The sequence below is a fragment of the Cimex lectularius genome, unplaced genomic scaffold, assembly GCF_000648675.2.
Source record: "Cimex lectularius strain Harlan isolate CLEC.00 unplaced genomic scaffold, Clec_2.1 scaffold146, whole genome shotgun sequence".
Taxonomy (NCBI): Eukaryota; Metazoa; Arthropoda; class Insecta; order Hemiptera; family Cimicidae; genus Cimex; species Cimex lectularius.
Window position 1 is genome coordinate 986741 of NW_019392741.1, and position 19717 is coordinate 1006457.

At 34.2% G+C, this 19717-nt stretch overlaps 1 protein-coding gene across 2 annotated transcripts in view; it reads left to right on the forward strand.

Annotated features, from left to right (window-relative positions):
* Positions 1–564: 564 nt before the first annotated feature.
* The window catches only part of LOC106669907, a 258515-nt gene continuing 239362 nt past the window's right edge, over positions 565–19717 (forward strand). For both annotated transcript variants that reach the window (XM_024227088.1, XM_014399759.2), the window contains exon 1: positions 565–679. In XM_024227088.1, coding sequence (XP_024082856.1) covers positions 584–679 — 96 coding nt within the window. In that variant the 5' untranslated portion in view covers positions 565–583. The remainder of the gene's footprint in view (positions 680–19717) is intronic.

The window sequence follows — 19717 nt, forward strand, 5'->3', positions numbered from 1 at the left end:
TGCACAGTTAGAATTATTATTTAAAAACACGCGGGTAATAAAAGCCTAAAGTTTCATGAGACCAGAAAAATTGTTATATGGATTAATAAATTTTTTTTATATGGGTAAATTAAATTATACACTTCTTTGAGTAGTTGAACGTTTATTATTTGGTTTTTATGACTGTTTTTTAAATATTATTTTGAAAGCTTAGGGGAGCCTATTTTATATTGTTTATATTTTAAGTTTCTGAGCATATTAAAAGTGACGAGAATAAAAAAATAAAAAATGCATGGTAGTAATATACTAGATTGAAGAGCAGGGAAGCCTCTGATGAAAATAGCTTTGGCTTCATCGTATATTATTCTCATTTCTACCTTTCAGATCTCACCTGTATTAACCGGGAGGAGAGTGAGAGGATTAGAAAGAGAGGGAAAAAAGTTATGTTGTAGAGTTGGGTGCGCAGTCGAGGTCCCGCCTCTCGCGGGGCGGTCCCAAAAAATACCTCGGAGGCGGTGAGAATCAATAAGGAAGGGGGTGGCCCGGCTCGGGAGGTTTCGGCAGGGGTCGCGGACCGTCGTCGGGGGCGGCTAGAGGGGGCGGCATGAACCCGAGCCAGGCCCTGAGTCTGCCCCAAACTCTCCTACAGAGCACAACCCCTGGCCACTCACTCAACCAACTTTTACATACAACACCAGAGGTGAGTAACAACAATAACAAACTTTCATTACTTTGTTTGAGTTTTCCAAACTTTAGCCGCCCGCCCCGCCGCCTTGTACCCTTGCCCCCCTTCGAGTTGGGCCCTTGTCGGACACCCCCACTTCCTCCGCCGGTACTTAGTTCGGGGAAAGAGGGGGGCCAAGGGAACTTTACTTAAGTTTATGACAGTTTAGAAAACTTTTTCAACCCCCCCTCCTCTGAGGTTTCGAGACTCGTGAAACGGCCTGCCCATGCAGTCACGAGGCCAAGATACCGCGAGCCGGTCTCCTTTCTTCATTCTGACCCATTATACATAATAGCAAATAAAATTATTTTTTAAAATTTTAAAGTGATCCGTCCTTTTTTAACAAAGTTGTCGGTAGTTACAAAGCACATGAGCTACTCTGTCCGCGCCTACTGTTCAAGTCTAACCGGTAGTCAACTCTTCCTCTCTCGACGCCCACTTCCATTCTCCAACAATAAAATGTTAAGGTATGCATGAAACAACATTAACTTTGCCATCTTCACTTCTTTAAACAACATAATCTTAATTATACGATGCCTAGCAATAAAGGTACATTTTTTTCAACGTCTTCAGCAATCCAGCAAGAAATAAAACTTTTTTCACACGATTGAAGTAGCAACTTATAAAGGATTAACAATCCTATTTAATTGATAACTAAATAAATTGGCTTTGTATATCAAATTGATTATTGATTTTACTCTTTTTCTTAAGTAGATATTCTTCCTTCATTCTTTTATTATATCAATCTGAAAATAATCTTTGATATTAAAATTAACCTTGCATGAATCTTGAATGCTTTTTGAGATAGTTTTCATATCATAATTTCCTTATCGTATTGTATGACAAATTTAGAAACTTTGCTTCTATTTTCCTTTTTGTCGTTTTCATAATTTCTTAGAAACAATTGTTTTTTCATTAAATTTTACTCTGATGCAATGACTTTTGTAATGTAAGTTATTTATGACTGCAATTTAAGTATAGTTTTAATAGGATTAATATAAAATTACTTTGAATTGATTTGAATTGATTAAATTGATTACTTGTAAAATTTTTTGTTATTATTATTCTTTGCTCTCTCTCTCTCTCTCTCTCTCTCTCTCTCTCTCTCTCTCTTTATGTATGTATCTATCTATTTTTTATATAGAAATAGACTAATTAATATTATTCTCCAAATTTAAACAAATACATTAAGCTGTGTTTACTTTAAAATTTATTTACCCGGCTTTATTATCACGCCTTACGTAATTTTACCTAAAGGATTAAATAGTTAAAATTGTTCAATGGGGTAGTGAAGGTTATTCATTTAAATATTGAATTAAAATCAAAACAATTTAAAACAGTTTGCTATTAATATTTGTTTTTACTATGCCATCACGCAAAATTTTGTAATTTAAATTTTCAGTTCGTTATTGTCATGGTGTTTTCGTCAAACATATTATGGGACATCTTAAGCAGAGGTTTCTGACAGCGTAAAATCACTGATTTATTATTAAGGTGGATGGTATATAATTTTTTTAGTTAATGAAAATGGAAGTTTTTCAAAGAAAAATTGTTTTAATTTACGTTTACCAATGCACAATTATTTTGCATTAACAATTTTTTTTATAGAAGACATTACTCCAGTATTGCAGATAGGTAGGATTGCCTGGAATATACCCCTTCTAGAAGTAAAATTTATATAGATCTGAACAAATTAAGTACAATAAAAATAATAAAAAAAATAAAAAATCCCTAACTTAAATGTTTTAAATCAAGTTAATAAAACAAGTAGACAAAAAATTTTAATTATTTTATAAGGTAGTAAAGCTGTAATTGGTAAATTTGTTTAACAAATATAAACCTGTGCCAACAAATGCTTTTTTTATGCTAAAGTGATATAAAAAATATGTATTTTAAGTTATTGACAGTATAGTTTAACTTTTTAAATTAAGGCAACAAAGTAAAAATTAATCAAAAGAAATTTTTAAATAATTTTATAAAATAATAAATAAGACATGTAGTTGGGCTATGTTAAATAAAAACAAATTATATTATGCTGTTTTTTGTTTTTTTTTAATTTGATATGTGCTGCCACATAGAATCTAAGAAAAACTGTTTCATTAGGCTGATGTTTTGAAAACTTTATTGACTTTTTTCAAGGCAAAACGCAAGCACTGATTCTCAGTTATTTCTCTATTTTAATTTCGACAAGATAAAACTCCTAGAACCATGCGTTTTGCCTCGAAAAAATGACCAAAATGTCGGTCAAATGAATTAGGATCTTTTTTATTAAGTGACCACAGAGCATAAATTCAAAGAAAAAACAACGTACATAATCTCAACGGTCACCTTCTATTTATTTTATTTTGCTTTTTATCATGCTGACTTTATACTTTTAAACAAGTGAACCTAATGTAAAATTAAAAATTGTATTTTTTATTGAGTTTTTCCTTATGAAAGCAAATTCATTAACATTAAATATTTACGCACATACTATTTTATATAAATTATGGCATTAAAAATATCTTCCGGGTTGAGTTCTATGAACAAAATCTGTCGTTGTGTACTATTTAATTGTTTAGAAAGATTATTTTATAATTCAAGTAATAATAAAATTCAATTTAAAGTTAACTTATGGACACTGAATACAAACAGTGTAAAAGTGAAAAAGTGTTTTGTTTTATTTTTATAATTTTGATCAAATTTGTTCTCCACTCGAGAAATGAAGACTTCGAGAAGAATAGTTACGCAAAAAATTTATGTAGTGACTTATCTTTAAACTGACCAAATATTTATTGTAAAAATATAAAGAAATGTTTTAAGCTTGTATATTTTCTAAAGGATTTATTCAAAGAGAAACCTAGTTTAAATTGTTTTTTATTTTAATTGCGATAAGAGGGTGATAGTTTTTTCATCCCCAAAATCATTTACAAGTAATCTATGTATAATCACATATGTTTTACCGGAGCTTAAACACTTCTAGAAGTTATAATTGGCTAATTGTATTTTCACAAGTTTTGGCGAATTGTATTTGTGGACTAGGGCGGGGGGGGGCGCCGTCTGAGGAAGTTGCGATTCAGGTTCTAGGTCGAACTGTGAGGAAGTGGTTTGGCTGTGGCGGGGCGGGGTTAAACGACTAACAAAGTTTTAATTATTCATAACACTTCAACCGGACTTGTTAAGTCTCGGAATGGGGTCGTTCCCATCCGGTCTTCGGACTCTGTTTTCACCGGGTGTCTGCCAGCCGTTCGGTGTCGGCGGTTCGATGCAGCGCGTTTGCACCCGGTCATCCGTCATCCTTGGTCCGTAAATGCGTATATGCATATATCCAGCACATATATACACGGCCTGGGATGGTGGCTGCTGGGTGGCCAGTGGGTGGTAGAATGTATTGATGTATTTTTCGGGCGTGGCTCTCGAGTTGCCATTGGTTGCAATAGACTCCGCCTTTATAAGGGCACGCCCACTGCCCTCAACTCTTACTCACCCGTCACCCACATACACAACCTCCATTGCGAAAATCTGTTTAATATATTTAATATATATTTTATTTTTACAAAATACGCCATCTTTAAAAGCTATTGAACGAAACAAAATTTTTTAAAATCACCAAAATATTCATTTAAATATATCTATTATAATGGCAATAATAATGATAATAATAATTTCTTCGTTAAATAATAATGAATTAACTTCATTTGAAAAACAAAGAAAATATGCTCATGCTTCAGACACAACAGAAGTAACGTAGTTCATGTTATGCTAAAACTGTACGACCGATAAGCGCTGCGGGTTTAGTATAAGTTACAAATCTTGTGAAAAGGTTAGAAAGATAACTATGACCGACTGACTGATTATTTATGCACTTTTTCACTCATGAACGACACCGTAAACATGCAAAATAACTGTTCCGTCTTTTTCGTATAGAAAAAAATATTAAATAATATTTTTTATTTTAAATTGTATCTTGATTTTCTCGTTCTGTCTAAAACTTTTTCCAGTTCTGTCCAGAAAGCATTTGATAAGTTTGTGATTTCATTGCCCATAACTAAATGAGTTCGCGGGGATGGCCATTTTGGTTGGTATGTAAGGTACCAAGGTACGAATTTATCCAATATTTCAGGTTAAATTTTTATTTTTATTTTCCCCCAGTTATAGATGAAAATAAATGAAGTAAGAAGAAATTTCCATATTGCCTTTCAAAATTTATACTAAACAGAATTAGCCCATCCTTAATTGACGAATCTTTGACTTAATACTGTGTTCATTTTGTTTATTTTGCTTAATGATGTTGTCCTTTTAATTACCCCTTACTGATATTACCGTTGACTTAGTTCATTTACTTCCATCGTACGATTAAGTTTTTTATTATTACTAAAAATAATTATTGTAGTATTTCTTAACAAACAGATTAAACGATTCAACGAAGATGACGGGAATATTACAAAGAAGGAATTGTGTCTATCCGAAACATAATTGCACTCTTCAGGTTAATTGTATTTTTTCTAGTTTCTTAGTTAGGCTCAATTGACTCGATCCTTCTCTTAAAAACTATTAGATCATTGCTGCAATTCTTTTCTTGATAATTTAAATAATCTGAGGGTCACCTCGCATTCGAATTGGTGGCAGGTCTTTCTCTTGATGGATAACCTAAAATGGAGATATCATTGATCTACCCATGTTTTGTAGGTGTTTTTTTTTTCAGTTAGCAGTGATCATATATATCCGTTCATTATTTCATCATTTTCATTTTCATCATTTCCAATAATATCCCTAACACTCCTCGGAATTGTACCCTTCTCAGTGTAGCAATGTGTTTGCTATTGCTCGATTTAGTGTGCTATGTACTTCTACAGTCCATGCCCTCCTTCTGTTCTTATCTGGACCCATAATGAGAAGGAGTAGTCTATGTTTTATCTTGTAATCCAAAGTATAGGTTCTTGGCATATATGTTCTTACACATTCTCCTCTAGTCAGTTTGTATGCTTGTTTTTTACTAATTAAAAATTTTGGAATACATTCACCGACTATTTTGAAGCTTTTTTCGCGTTAATGCTTTTAGAGATTCTTGGTTGTCTGATCTTAAGAGTTTAGGTTTTGCAGTATAACCCAATTTACGATATTATGGCACAAGTAAGTATCACTGTTCGCAGCATTTTTTAGTTAGAAAGTTTTTTCCAACTATTGCTCGGATTTTGCCTATACTTCTTTGAGTAACGTAATATTTTGTATTGATTATAGTTCTTGCAATGTTTTTTCTTCATTGTAATAAACAAATACCTACGTCATCGGACAGTTTTTCGTTTATAGTCGCCCTTTTGCACTTAACCTTCATCCCATTGAGTCTGATCTTTGTTCAAGGTATTACAAGAAGAATTTATTATTTTAATTCAAGTACTGATTATTTCTCAGGAGTATGGTTCAAGTTTTTCAAGTTCAGGAATTGCTTTTCAAATTAACATAATTTTTTAGCTAATACAAGGAAGTTGTATTTCGCTGTCACCTTTAGTCCGTTTATAGTCATATCTTTTATCAAGGATTTTAGTGTAGAATATCCTTAAATATCTGTGTTTTTAATTTCTTTCTTGTAGGTAAGATTCCTCTTTCTTACATTGGGTCGTTTTTGCTTGTCTCATTCCTAGATACGTTCCCATTTTTGTGTTCTTCAATAACCTAAAATTGCAGTTTTCTAATGAGATTTTTGTTTTTGACACAAAATTAATTTGGGCATACGTATTTTTCCGAGGCTTCCTTTTTATTTACAGGGGTCTGCTTTGTTATCTAAAATTCCCTCATGACCTGGAATGTTTTTACTACAAAAAAATTTGTAGTATTTCTTAATAAATCCATTAATATATATAATTTTTCCTACTTTGAATACACATTATTCATAAAAAAAGTTATCCAATGTTGATAAAATTTAGCGGATAGTAGCAGTACCTATTGTAATAACTTTTGCGTTGGGCAAGTTAAAATATCCAAAATTAATAGAGTAGTTTTGTCTAAAAGTAAAGAATATATCTACATAATCCCCCCACTATTCTGCCGGATTTGAAGGAAAAGAGCAGGTCGATCCACGTGGGCCGGAGTTGGAAAAGGGGCTAAGTAAAGTTTTAATTGTCTCCCAGTTATAGGACTTGCTATCTGGACTTTATAACTTTGTTCTCAAGGTCAAAACTGTCGGGCCAACACCTTTAAAACACACATAAAGTTCAGATTTTGGCCGGCTGTTTCTTTTCAACCCGTGGGTACCGTCGGACCTCTTCGACTACTTACGTCTGGCGTGCAAAGTTTTGTTGTAGTGCTGAAGTTTCAATAAGATATAAACAAAAGTTAGCAATTTGGAAGACCTTGGAAACTGAAACAACGCCGTTTGAAATTCGGCATTCTTAGATTCCGTACTGGAGGCTATTAATGGTTTGTTTTTCTTTTTTTTCAACACAACTAATTCATTATATTATTTAATTTGAAATTTTAAAAGGAATTATTCTAATTTGACCATTTGTTAGAGGACTTGTGATTAGAAGGATTAGATGCACTGGTTATTGGATGGTTTTGCGAAACCTACAGTTCCACTCTGAATATCCAAATTGGTCGCAGGAATGTTTTTATCGAGTTATTTCAGTTTTGACTATCATAACATAAAAGATTTCTTTTCTAAAAGTTTTCGAAGTATTCTTTTAATTTGTAATCTTTTTCATTTTTTGAGTTTCACGTCTGTCTGCTGACTAGCCATAAGTTTATGTATGTAATTTCTTTGAAAGACGGAAATTTCATGTTAACGCACAGTAGAAGGCAAGAACTATGTTTTTTTCAGTATAAATGTACTTTTTTCTCCTCTTTTTGCATCAGTCAAGATGTTCTTAGATATTGGAGATTGGGCTTTGGATAGGATTTGGGTTACAAGATGGAACTGCGGATATATAGGAAAATCAGCAGTGTAAATTGCATACAGGATGGGACTTAGAATACTTCCTTGTGAAACTCCGGATTTTATTATATATCAATATTTTTTGAAGTAGAAATTAGTTAAACCGAATGTCCATTATAAGGTAATACAGGGTGGGTAGGAAGAATTGCTATTAAAGGTTACTTGTGTGGCAGACTGTATCAAATCTTGTGACACAACGAGGAACGCACCTATGCAATAATAATCCCAGGGATTGTTGTAAAGTTTATTAATTCTTAATATTAGAATTAAATCCTTATAACTCTTAACTGTATTTTTTAAGGTACTTACTTTTTTTTTAGAAGTTATACTAAAACTTTACATCAATCAGGTTAGGATGTTAGTTCACACGGGATCGAAATGATTAAATTTCGACAATTCGGGAAAAACAAGATACGAAAAAGGTATTTTAATTAAAGCAAAATCAAGTAAAGCATTGATATGTTGTGAGTGGCTTTTAGCCCAGTGGTGGGGTGAGTAAATAAAAAAACGGAACGACTGCCAGAGGGATAGGTTCTAATTTGAGGTATTTTTATTGAGGGCCCTCCGCCCCTTGTTCCCCAGTAACCCCTCATGTTTTATTTTACAAATAAGCCATTCTCACCCTCCCGGCGATCCGCAGGCCAATATCCCAATTAATTCGTACAACCCCGGCGTGCAAATATTGGTGTTGTTTGACCCACACCGACTGGCACAAACACGCCTTTGTACACACACACGGCTACTTTTGTGAATGGCGATTTTCACTCAAATTGCTTTTTGTATAAATGATCACGTACAAGTTTTTGAAATACGAATTTAAACCTATTTCTTAAATATAACTGTGTTTTTCTTTTAGCCATTATTTAATTTTTTCAAGTAGCTAAAAGAAGTATGACAATATAATTTTACTCGTAAACCAGAATGTTTCCCGGAAAAAATGATGGATAAATCAGCTTTTTTCAGTCAAATTTTCCTTCACATAATTAAGCTGCGTAGCTGATTCTACAGTTACGAAGCTTATTTTAGCTTGCATTTCCTTCTCTCCGAACTATCACTTCAGGCTTTTCTGATAATTTTAATATGTATTATTCTTTTTATTAAACGCTGAAGATTTTGCAATGCCGAAATGCATCTAGCAGGTCGAAACAGCGGGGATAGGCGGACCAAAATAGTCGGAAATGACCAAACCGCAAGTGCAACACAACGAAAACAAGAAAAGGCAATCTCAAGAATAATGATCCGATATTTTCCATCCAATATTTTGTTCATTGTGAAATGAGAATATTTGAATCGTTAAATATTACAGGAAAAGAAACTTACGACTAATTTATCAAGAAGGAATGACAGTCGAAAATGTTTGTTTTATAATCATCTAGTAAGTGGATTGTGGCGGGTCATGAAGTAAACTCCTAGGATATCTTCATTCTCGCTACTTTAGAAGAAAGTGAGTGTAAAAGTGAAAGAGTGATAGCGAGAAAAAGAGAAAGAGAAAGTGACAAAGATACAGAAAAGAGTGAAAGATAGATAGATGGATAAATAGATAAGAGGGTGAGAGAGAGACATTTCACTTATGCTTTACAAATAATGTCAGTTTGTTTACGTCCAAATTACAAATACATTCCACTAGGAATCACCACTCATTGAAAGTCTTCAAGTTCTTCAGCAAATTGTTAAATCGCTAAACACGTGATCTCTGTTCACGTAAATAACGTATCTGTAGCCTACTTTTTTCATTCAATTTAGTCATTGCTTATTTAAAGTATTTAAGTACTTTTGTACGGACAGGAGTTCAGGGAACTTACTAAATCGATCTTCAAATAAAATTCCGATGGTTATGGCTGGATAAAACACAAAACCTTTATAGAATAATTCATCTATCACGACCCAAAATGTTTACCTTATTTAAATAATATGTTAATTTTACAAACGCGTTTCTAATAGATACGCAAAAATATGGATTTAAAAAAAAATAATCTACAACTTTTGAAATGTGGCTTAAAAAGAATATAGTCAACGATTGAACTTCTGGCTTCTGTTGCAAACGGACCATTATTCGAAAAACTCCTATCAATTAGACCTGGAATTACCGATGCTGGTTCTGAGTGAACCGAAGGAATAAACAGAGAATCCGCAAATTAAAACCAAAAGGGAAAAAAGGCCGGTGGGGATGCTTTGTAGATCGATTAAAAAGGGCCGTCCTCCCCGGCCGTAATTTCGTGCCAATTAACCTGTTTAATCAAGTGTGTTCTATTAGTTGGGGAGTGGGATGTCGAATAGGAATAAAAAAAACTGTTTCGCATTACGCTTCATTTCATTTGAATTTAAATCATTCTCAGAGGGTTCGCGAGTTAAAACAACCTTCGCTCGGAAAACACTCCCATCGAACGAAAGGGTCTAATTGTTTACCGGAATCCCTTTCTTTTCTTTTTTTCTTCGTGGGGTGAAAGGGTCCCAATGTTTGCTCCTCAAGGAGACTATCTTCAGAGAAACAAACAAGGGGAGCAAACGGGGGGATTCTCCTACACCAGACATACACAAACTCAATCGAACATGCGAAAAAAGAGAAAGTTTCTACTAGAAGTAATCTTCTTTTATTTTTAGAAAAAAAACTACAAAACGATTCTTTATATAAATTAAAAGAAGCATAACACTACGGAAAAAGTTCTTTTTATTTGTATACAATAGAAAATTGTGAGCTGCGAGATTTGTTCTTTAGGTCATCTGGGTTATCTAATCTGGTAGTTTCCGATCGTCCTGGCTATTTTTGTATTTATTTACCAGAAAATAACATAATAATATAATAACATCTGAATAATCCCAGAAGACATCAACATGAAAATTCAGATAATTTTTCTTTTTCCCCGGTTGGTTATCATGCTCGATTCCAAAAGGGGTCGTTTTACATTATACATAACATACGATGGCACGACCGAGAGACATGTGAGCATCTGTCTGGTCTGTATCTTATTTCTACTGTTCATTTGACGTTAAGAGTTATTATTTTACTGACAAAACTACAAATTGTCAAATTTTTAATCAACTGCTAAATACGGAGTTTTGTTCCTGAGGGCTGCGAGGTAGTTTAGTCGTTTCCGAACATGGTCCGCCCAGATTCGCTGTTTCGTATGTCAAGGGCATCGGCATTTTATGATTTTAAGAGGGGTGTGAGACAAACTGAGACCAGAGTGTCCACCATCTCCCAGAAATCAGTTGGAAATCTATAGAATAATAATAACAATAATAACGATATATTTTTCGTATGTTTATTTTTTATCCGTTTTTTACAAGTTATTGCGATGAGAAAGCTGAGGAATAAGAAGGCTACTTTTGTAGCAAAAATCTAAAGTAAAAAGTAAAAAAGACACCAACGTTATAGTATAGTAGCTAAATAATACATCAAAATTGCTGATCCCCTTAATTCTTCACGGTCCGATAATAATATCTGGGGATGCGACATATGTCTGATCATATCGACGTGAGCCGATGATAATAATTGATGCCGTTCGGGTCACGCTAACCATCAGGACGCGGGAAACGTTCCACCTGGCACTTCGTCACTTGGAACACCCTGTATATACCGAGAAGGGACATTTACCGTAATCGCCTATCCGCCCCTTCACGGCCGCAATATAAAAGATATTAATAGCTGGAGGAGCACTGTTGTGCGTAATATCGAGAAAATTGGGAATCGATTGGTACATGAATGTTTATTCGATTTTGTAAGGGTTCTTAAAAGAAAATATTTCTTCTTAAAATCTGATCTTACTAGCATCCATATTTATTTGCAAAACATAAATTGTGGTTGGAATTTTACCTGATATGAAGGATGAGCATGAAAAATTGTATGTATAAATGTTTGACGTTTTTAGTTACAAGCTATGAATATTATTATTTCTCGTATGATTTAGCTTATTTTTAAATAATTCCGTATTAGAATATTTATTAGAAATACTATCTTACGACATTTTCATAAACTATGAGACTCCCTTTAATATGAGACGTAAATTTCAAATTTTTCACGATGTGTGTTAGATGTTAACGCTTGTTAAGTCGAGACGAAAATATTCAGTAAGATTGTGAATGTTGCCCTTTCTTATTTCGATGTTATCATGCTAGTTCTTCACTGTAGTGCTCTACTGATAGCCAAAAACTATTAAAAGTATAACAGTTCTTGAAGTTTTGTCATTGTTGATAAAGCTTGTGTTTTGATTTGCGAAGGAAGTTTTTTCCAAATGCCAAAATCAGTCAACAGATAAGACTATTCATGTTTTTTTATTCAAAATGTCATCTTTAATTTCTATGAAAAATTGTACGATTAAATGCTAGAACAGCCTGTTGAATGGAAGATAGACAAATCACATAAATTGCTGTCTTACTTAAGCAAATACAAATATCTGAACTGACGAGAAGGACATAGAATAACTGGTCCGTGAATCAAGTAATGAACATCCTTATTACATAGATTAGATGGTCGGAAAGTAAATTAATATTTAGTTGATGAAAATCCCATTTCTTCACTATGAACGAAGGTATGATGATAGATCACAAATTAACAAAAGAAATATATTGGTTGAATTTTATTAATGCATATTTAAAAATTCATAACAACGAATAACAGTTCATGCTGACCATGTTTGTTACATCCGTCCTACCGGCTAACAATCCGACTATACTGCTAGCCGATTTGACTTAACAACTAACACAGTTTCAACTATGTTTGATTGAGCAATGTTAAATGGCCGATTTTACCAGAGCGACGTCATCATTTTTCTCGATTTAACACGACTTAACAGATAGAATTAACACAAGCTCGTGAAACCCCTAGAAGAGTCATTTCATCAGTCATTTATTTCCTTCTGTAAACGAGACAACTATGAACGTCATTTGGTGACGGCCGAATGGTCCGCACTTGTAATGGTCTGCGGTAAGCCTCCAAGAGTAATTTCCCCATTTTTCAGGAAAAAGAACCGAACGCAGTTCCAAAATATGAATATAAAAATTATTCGTTCTTACTGAAGGGGAAAACAAAATTCAGCAACCATATATTATAAAAATTTCCTACAAACAAACTAAAATTACAATAAATAAAGTTAAAAATTACATTTCTTTAAGAAATTTTTATTCTAATTAATTTCTTTTACATAGAAATGAATCGTAACGCTCGACAATGAAATTTTTTCAATATATTAAAAAAATGAGAGAGAATGGATTGTAATTGAACAGTTTATTTATAAAAGCTCGCAAAAATAGGTCCTTTCGTACATTCGACGGGAAGAGTGAGTGTGGAGTGAGAGAGAGAGAGAGGAGGAGAGAGAGGGAAAGAGAGAGAGAGAGAGTGAGTGAGAGAGAGAGAGAGAGAGAGAGAGAGAGAGAGAGAGAGAGAGAGAGAGAGTGAAAGGGAAACCTTTGTCCAAAATGAAAGAATTACACTACGTGGGCCCTTTATAGAGATAGGCCTGAGCCTGGCACAAGACAAAGTGTGCGCCCCCAAAAAAACTTAAAATACATAAAATAAGCTCTCATGAATTATGGGTTTTGAAGCCATGAGAAAAGAAAATGTTTTATAATTTTTACGTGAACTGTTCAAGACAATTTTTCTTAATGAACTTAAGCACTATCCTCTTTGTTTAATGATGAGTATGGTGTAAACACCTAATCCTCCTCAATATTGTAAATTCAATTGATCATTAATTGTACTGAAACGATAACAAACGAATAATCGCACCAACTTTTTGGTTACATGGTACTATCGAGCAATCGTTTATTACAGTACAATATAAAATTTGTAACGTTGAAAATAGTGTCCATTGTTTTAACTTGTATTGTAAAGTTTTGATCGTTTTCTATCTAGTGCATTCATTGAGAACGAATGTGCAAACACATTCACCCTTATTTTCCTTGATTCAACCCGCATGGAACATTACATTTTAGTGAAGCCTAATAAACTTTATCAAATATAAAAAAGATCTTTTTTTACCAAGGAAAGCTTTTTATTAGGTTCACTTCTTACAAGATCGTGAAAATGATCGCTTTCAAAAATATACAAGAAAATTAGGGTTTATTAGCACAACGCATTCGACAATTTATAATATTTAATATGAATAATGGACTCTTTCGTGTCCTCTATTAAAAAAGTTCAAATACAATCGTAACAATTTACAGAATTTTTCAATTAAAAAAAAGCCGTATGTGCACAAACTGTAAGTTTTATGTTTCGCCAATCGAACCGAAAGTGAGAAAGTTTCTCTCCTATAATATTGTATAATTTCCATCGGCTGTGGTTCTTCGGTGCCAGGCTCTGCTCGGCATAATTAGAGAGTGTTGGCGTGCAAGGGAACGGACAATCAATCCGGCTTCGACTGACTGGCAAGATAAAATAAGACCCCAGTCAGCTTATTGTTTTTCCGAGCTGTGCCGATTGATTTCGCACAGTGAAAACCTGAACCACTACTTCAATAATCGTTAATTGGATAAGTGCTAACAAAAGGGGGATACTTTCACAATCTCTAAATTTCAATAAAACTTTAATAATTAAAATATAGCTTTTGATTTTAAACTATGACAATATTAGAAGAGTCCAATTTGCCTTAAGAAAGCAATGAATCGCCAGATTTTTAGTTTTGATCCGATTCCATCTCTAAATTTCCGAAAATGACCTTAATCATCAATTTCTCCACGTCCTGTTAACATAGTTCATTTCTTCTGAAGTATTATTACATCCACGAAAAACCAGGGGGTCAGGATACAAACCAGTTCAAGAACTAGATAGCTATACAAAGTATCAAAAGTACTGGCCTGAAAAAACAGGGCAATGTAGCGCTACACTGTACCTGCAACGTAACAACGGAATGTACTATTGCGTCAGTGTTACATTAAAGTTGCGCGGTGTCGTAGGGCACCATGTTTTGACTAGGTATGTCACCATCATTTTTCACCATTCTACTTTTCTACTGCGTAGTTATTGTTAGACCCTAATAGGGTACCAGTTAGTTCGATGCAGAGAGCCCCGGGGTCTAGTAGGGCCGAACCCAAGTTTATTATTATTATTATTGTTATCAGGTGTACCAAAACCAGATTTTTCTCCCAAACGGAGCATGTCATTTTTGCATCCCCGCCCTGATTTCCTAGCTGCTTTAGTGCACATGTTCGCTGTTTCTACGAGCACTGTTAGAAAGAGTGGCGCTGTTACGCTGTTACGTGTCGATGTCTTAGTAGTGTGCTTGGAATGAACGTGTCACGATATGTCCGAAGTTGAGTTTATCTTGGTGTGGCATCACTACACACATGTACCATCTTGACCCATCTTAAGAAAAGATTGTTAAAAAAATCTAAATAAAAGCCTTCCAATCTTTTTCTTGCCCATCACATATGACACGATCCGATGGATGTATCCAAGAAAAACCACCTAATCTACAAAAAAATAAAGGATAGGATGGTCTGGATGTTAGGAAATAGGGGGGTTTGTTTCCTACGGACTGCAGACTTTGTTATTTAGTGTACTTTTTCCAAATTACTTCATTCATTTGAACTTATTATATTATCCTTGTAATTAAGAAAAGGTTATTGTCTCTTATTGCTGCAATTATTTTCCTGGGTCTTCTCCGTACCAGAAAAAAGGTTAAAATGGTCCGTATATGTTACAAATACTACGCTCCACAAAATAAAAATCCCATTGTTTAAAGGTTTTTGAAAGTTCTCCAATAAACTTTCCCTTCAATCAGAATATTTTCTTAAGGCTTTGTTCAATATAACTAATCTCAACAATCACGTTAAATGTCTAAAGTAGTGATGACTCTTTCTTCTTTCTTTGGAGTTCCTTCTACTCTCAAATGTGTCGGTTACCTAGTTAACTCATATTAATTCAGATAGTAGTAAACTATCTTTTTTTTTTTAAATATGAAATGTAGGATCACCTATACCGTTAACAACTGAATTATTTTCCCTAACATAAATGTCTCTATTATTATTAGGTTTACCTCTCTAATTATTAGGTTTACCTAATTCCCTGTTTTCTATTAATATATTTTTTTTTTACAAAACACTGCTACGGTTATATTCAGCAATTCCATTCTTTAAGAGCCTCTGGCGATAATTAATTCGCCGTCCAAGTTTGCATTTTTCATAGGGTCCCCCAGACTATAATTAGTCGAGGCAGGAATTCTCGGTCGATACCTCATGGTTCTCGACGTTCATTATCCGAATGGGCTGAATTACAAGAAAGTTGGCCACTTATAATATAGTCATCAGTGTACATTATTGAAAAGGGCGCGCGCGTACGGTTCACAATTGTCGTCGCATTTATACGACAGTTGATGAAAACAAGACGACCGATGATTATTCGAATATCGGGTTTAAAGGCACAAATTCAAAAATATCCATTACTACTCACGTAAATATAAAAAAAAGACAAAATTGTTTGCCTCTAACCAAGCAACCTTTTAAACTCCTTGATTTTGAAAGGACTCTTCCACATTCTAACCTCCGGATTGAGAGTATTTTATACCTCGAGTTATAAATTTTTAAGGAGGCCATGTTAATCCAATAAGGTGTAGTTTATAGTCATGTAGTTATAAAATGTAGTCTAAGGTCATATTCCCCTCGACATTAGTAACCAACTCGCGGGGCCACCCAGAAACGGCATCGGCATGATAGGAGGGAGTAAAGGCTAGAAAACATTGAAATTCACATCTCTCTATTACAATAGCTGTAACATTTTATGTGATCTGTTAAGTCTTTTCAAAATGATGACTTTTTTGTAATTTTCGAGATAAAAAAAGTATGAGAAAAAATTTATTTTGTGAATCAGTAGCGCTAATGAAATGATTTCTTTTTGAACTAGTTTACACATAGTACTCAGGAGTGAGGCATGCGCATGCTCTGGCTAGTCTAGATTCCATTTAACCCAGAGAGCTGCCTCCTTTTCCACCGGTCGACCGGGGCGGGACCCCCATACCCAGCACAACTCCTAATTTGTCGTGGGGGAAAAATCGAAACCATTCATATCTTATTTAACAAGTTTAATTTGTCCAAAGTTTCTCTGATTGTCCAGTGTCTTCCAATATCTCAGATAGATTATTCGACAAAGAGTGTCCTCAGTACTTTATAGTGATCACAGTTAAAATATACTTCACCGTTACCTCTACCTCAGGTTTCACATTTTGAACTTGGTAGTCCCTCCACTAAGCGTCCATGCGTCGGTCGGTAATGCTTTACTATCAGTCTGGTCAGAGCCATTTCCTCAGTACTTCTTTTATAATAAGAAGAAAACGTATTGCTTTAATCTCTCTCAGTTTATTACGTGTGTTTGCTCATTGTTCTTGCCATATTCAATATGTTTTGTTTCTGATATGCGAAAAGACATCCGATTCTGGGACCGTTTTTTATTGACACCTTTCCGAGCCGCTTTACTAGCAACCTGATCAGCTAATTTCTTTAAGTATTTTGTTGTCCGGTACCCATAAAACGAGCAACGACTTTTGTTCTCTGAGTCTAGCGATAGCGCGATGTACTTCATGGACTATTGTATTTACATTGAACTGGTTTTTCAGCACTTGTAGTATTAACACACCTACTGATTCTTTCCGTTCTGCTCTAAATACACTGTTGACGGGGGCTAGAGAAAATTTTAATTCACGTCTCTCTATTAGAAGTATCTAAATAGCTGTAGCATGGATCAGTTAAATCGCTTCAAAATGGTGACTTTTTGTAATTTTAGAGGATAAAAAGGACTGAGAAAAAATTTATTTTGTGATTTACCTTGTTTTCAGTCTTTTTGCGGAAAACAAATATGAACTCTGTTTTTTGCTAAAACAAAAAAAATTTAGTCTACTTTTTTTTGGCATTTGCTCATTCAATATCTACGATACCCATATTAAGGCAAGCATCCAAATATTTTCTTTCATTATTTATTTTTGTTTTATAAACCGGCTGGAAGTCTAAACTAATAGTAGGTGGATATAGACAGATAGTAATTTCTTGCAGTTTACAATTATTTTTTATATTTGTAATTTTTAAAAATGGCCAAGAAAAAAAAATTGAATTTCAATTAACTCGTCACCTGTCATTTTAGTCTGCCTATCCTGCCTGTTCTAACACACACACATAATAATTTTATATTCATAATTAATTCGTATCATGTTTAGTGATCATTTTTAACAAGAAGCTCACTGAAGATGGCAAAATTTCAAAACAAATCACACGACCAAATTACTGTGCACCACCCAGCAGAGCACACAGTGACTTCTCGCAATGCATTGAATTGATAAGAATTTAGGAAAAACGTTGCGTTTGAACAGGCTGAAGATAAAATATATGTTTTTATTTATTTATTGGTGGACGTCATATTTATTTAACAAACACGAAAAATTACTAAAAGTGCAATTTAAAAAATGTTAAAAGTACTATATAATTTATCATTCAATTAAAAGATATTATATATATTATATTACAAATGCTTCAAGTTTATTTATTATTTATTTGGACTTTTGTCTTTTCGACTAATTCTGTATGATTTTCCCTTCAACTTATGTGGCGGATATGTTTAAAATCCTGAAGAATAATTCGACCTGATTTTATTTGTGAGAATGGAATAATAAATTTTTCCGTAATGATTTGAAATATTTATATTGATCGATAGATCAACCAGAATACCTAAATATAACTGCCAATTCAGCATATTTTCAACGGGAAAAATGTTGGTCGTTGCGTAGGACCTCAATTAGTCGGTTGCAATTTATAAATAAACCCTGTGATACGGCTCTCAAAGCAAACAAAAGGGGAGAACAAGGTGACTAATATCACCTAAGGCTAATTCTCGGTTCGCCTGACGCCTCGACCGTACAAACAAACTGTATTAATTGTTACAACAAATAAGATCGTTGGACGTGTATATATGTCCGAGAGAGTACGCCTTCTATTAATTAGGGCCTCCCGTGACGGGAATTGCGTGTGTGTGCTTTACCTTTGTCCTTAGATTGTGTGTGCTAATTCGCCTTTGATTATACACCCAGTTCTCTTTATTAAAACGAGCTTTAATTGAAAAACAGTCGGCATTGACATAAGAATTCTCTTTCTCTTAACCTAAAACGAGTTTAGATTAAAAATATATATTGACCCTCACGATTCTTATATCTAGATCAATAATGCAATTTGAACAGTGTAAAAGTTGAATGTGCAAAATGGAAGCAAACATGTGTGTAAACGGTTTTAAGATTTTATTTGTTTTAACTCTATTTATATTGAGTTTTGGTTGAAATCTTTAACCAAAAACAACTAAAGGAAACTCTTCCATGATACAATATAAAATTTTCTCTACTACGGTGACAAAAAACTATATTTTTGTTTTATTTTAAAACTATTTTTTCCAAATGTGATACGGGACAGATGGAAAAGTAGCCTTGGAGCATTTTGCACCTTAACCTAAATAGGTCTATTGTGCCCCTCTAATTTTATTAAGTCAGATTGAGGATATTAATCATCATAATCGGGCTAGTGGTACGTTTGTGTAGAAAAGTGCTTGTGATTTTCTTCTCATAGAAGCAGATAACTAAGCCTGGATAGACCAGCCTTGTAGCATTCCGTCTCCACCTATCTCGATCTGCTCCATTACCTCAATCCTCGCAGGTGTATACTCAGGGGTATCGATTAACCAAGATGTAGACTGATTAAGTACTCAATTTTCTACATCTAGCAGCATAAACCTTCACTTAGATAAATCCAACGCCGCATTCCGACCCGACCTATGGATGGTATATTCCACTACCCCAGTGTGGTCCCCCAAAACTTAAAAGTGTTGTATTTTCCTCGTCTAGAAGCGGAAACCTAGTCACTTGGTCAGACCAGTACAGTAGCAATCTGGCCCCACCTAGATCCAGAATGTCGGGCTGCGTATTACCCCAATCTTTACTCTTGTATCTGTTCATTCACCGAGATTTGAACTTTAAGTACACAATTTTCTTCTAGTAGCAAAATCCGACACCTGGACAGAGCAACACGGTAGCGTTCCGGCTCCACCTATAGCCAGTAAATCGGGCTCATCATTATCCCAATCTTTGCTTCTATATCAATCCAACGAGATTTACACTGATTATGCAATCAATTTGCCA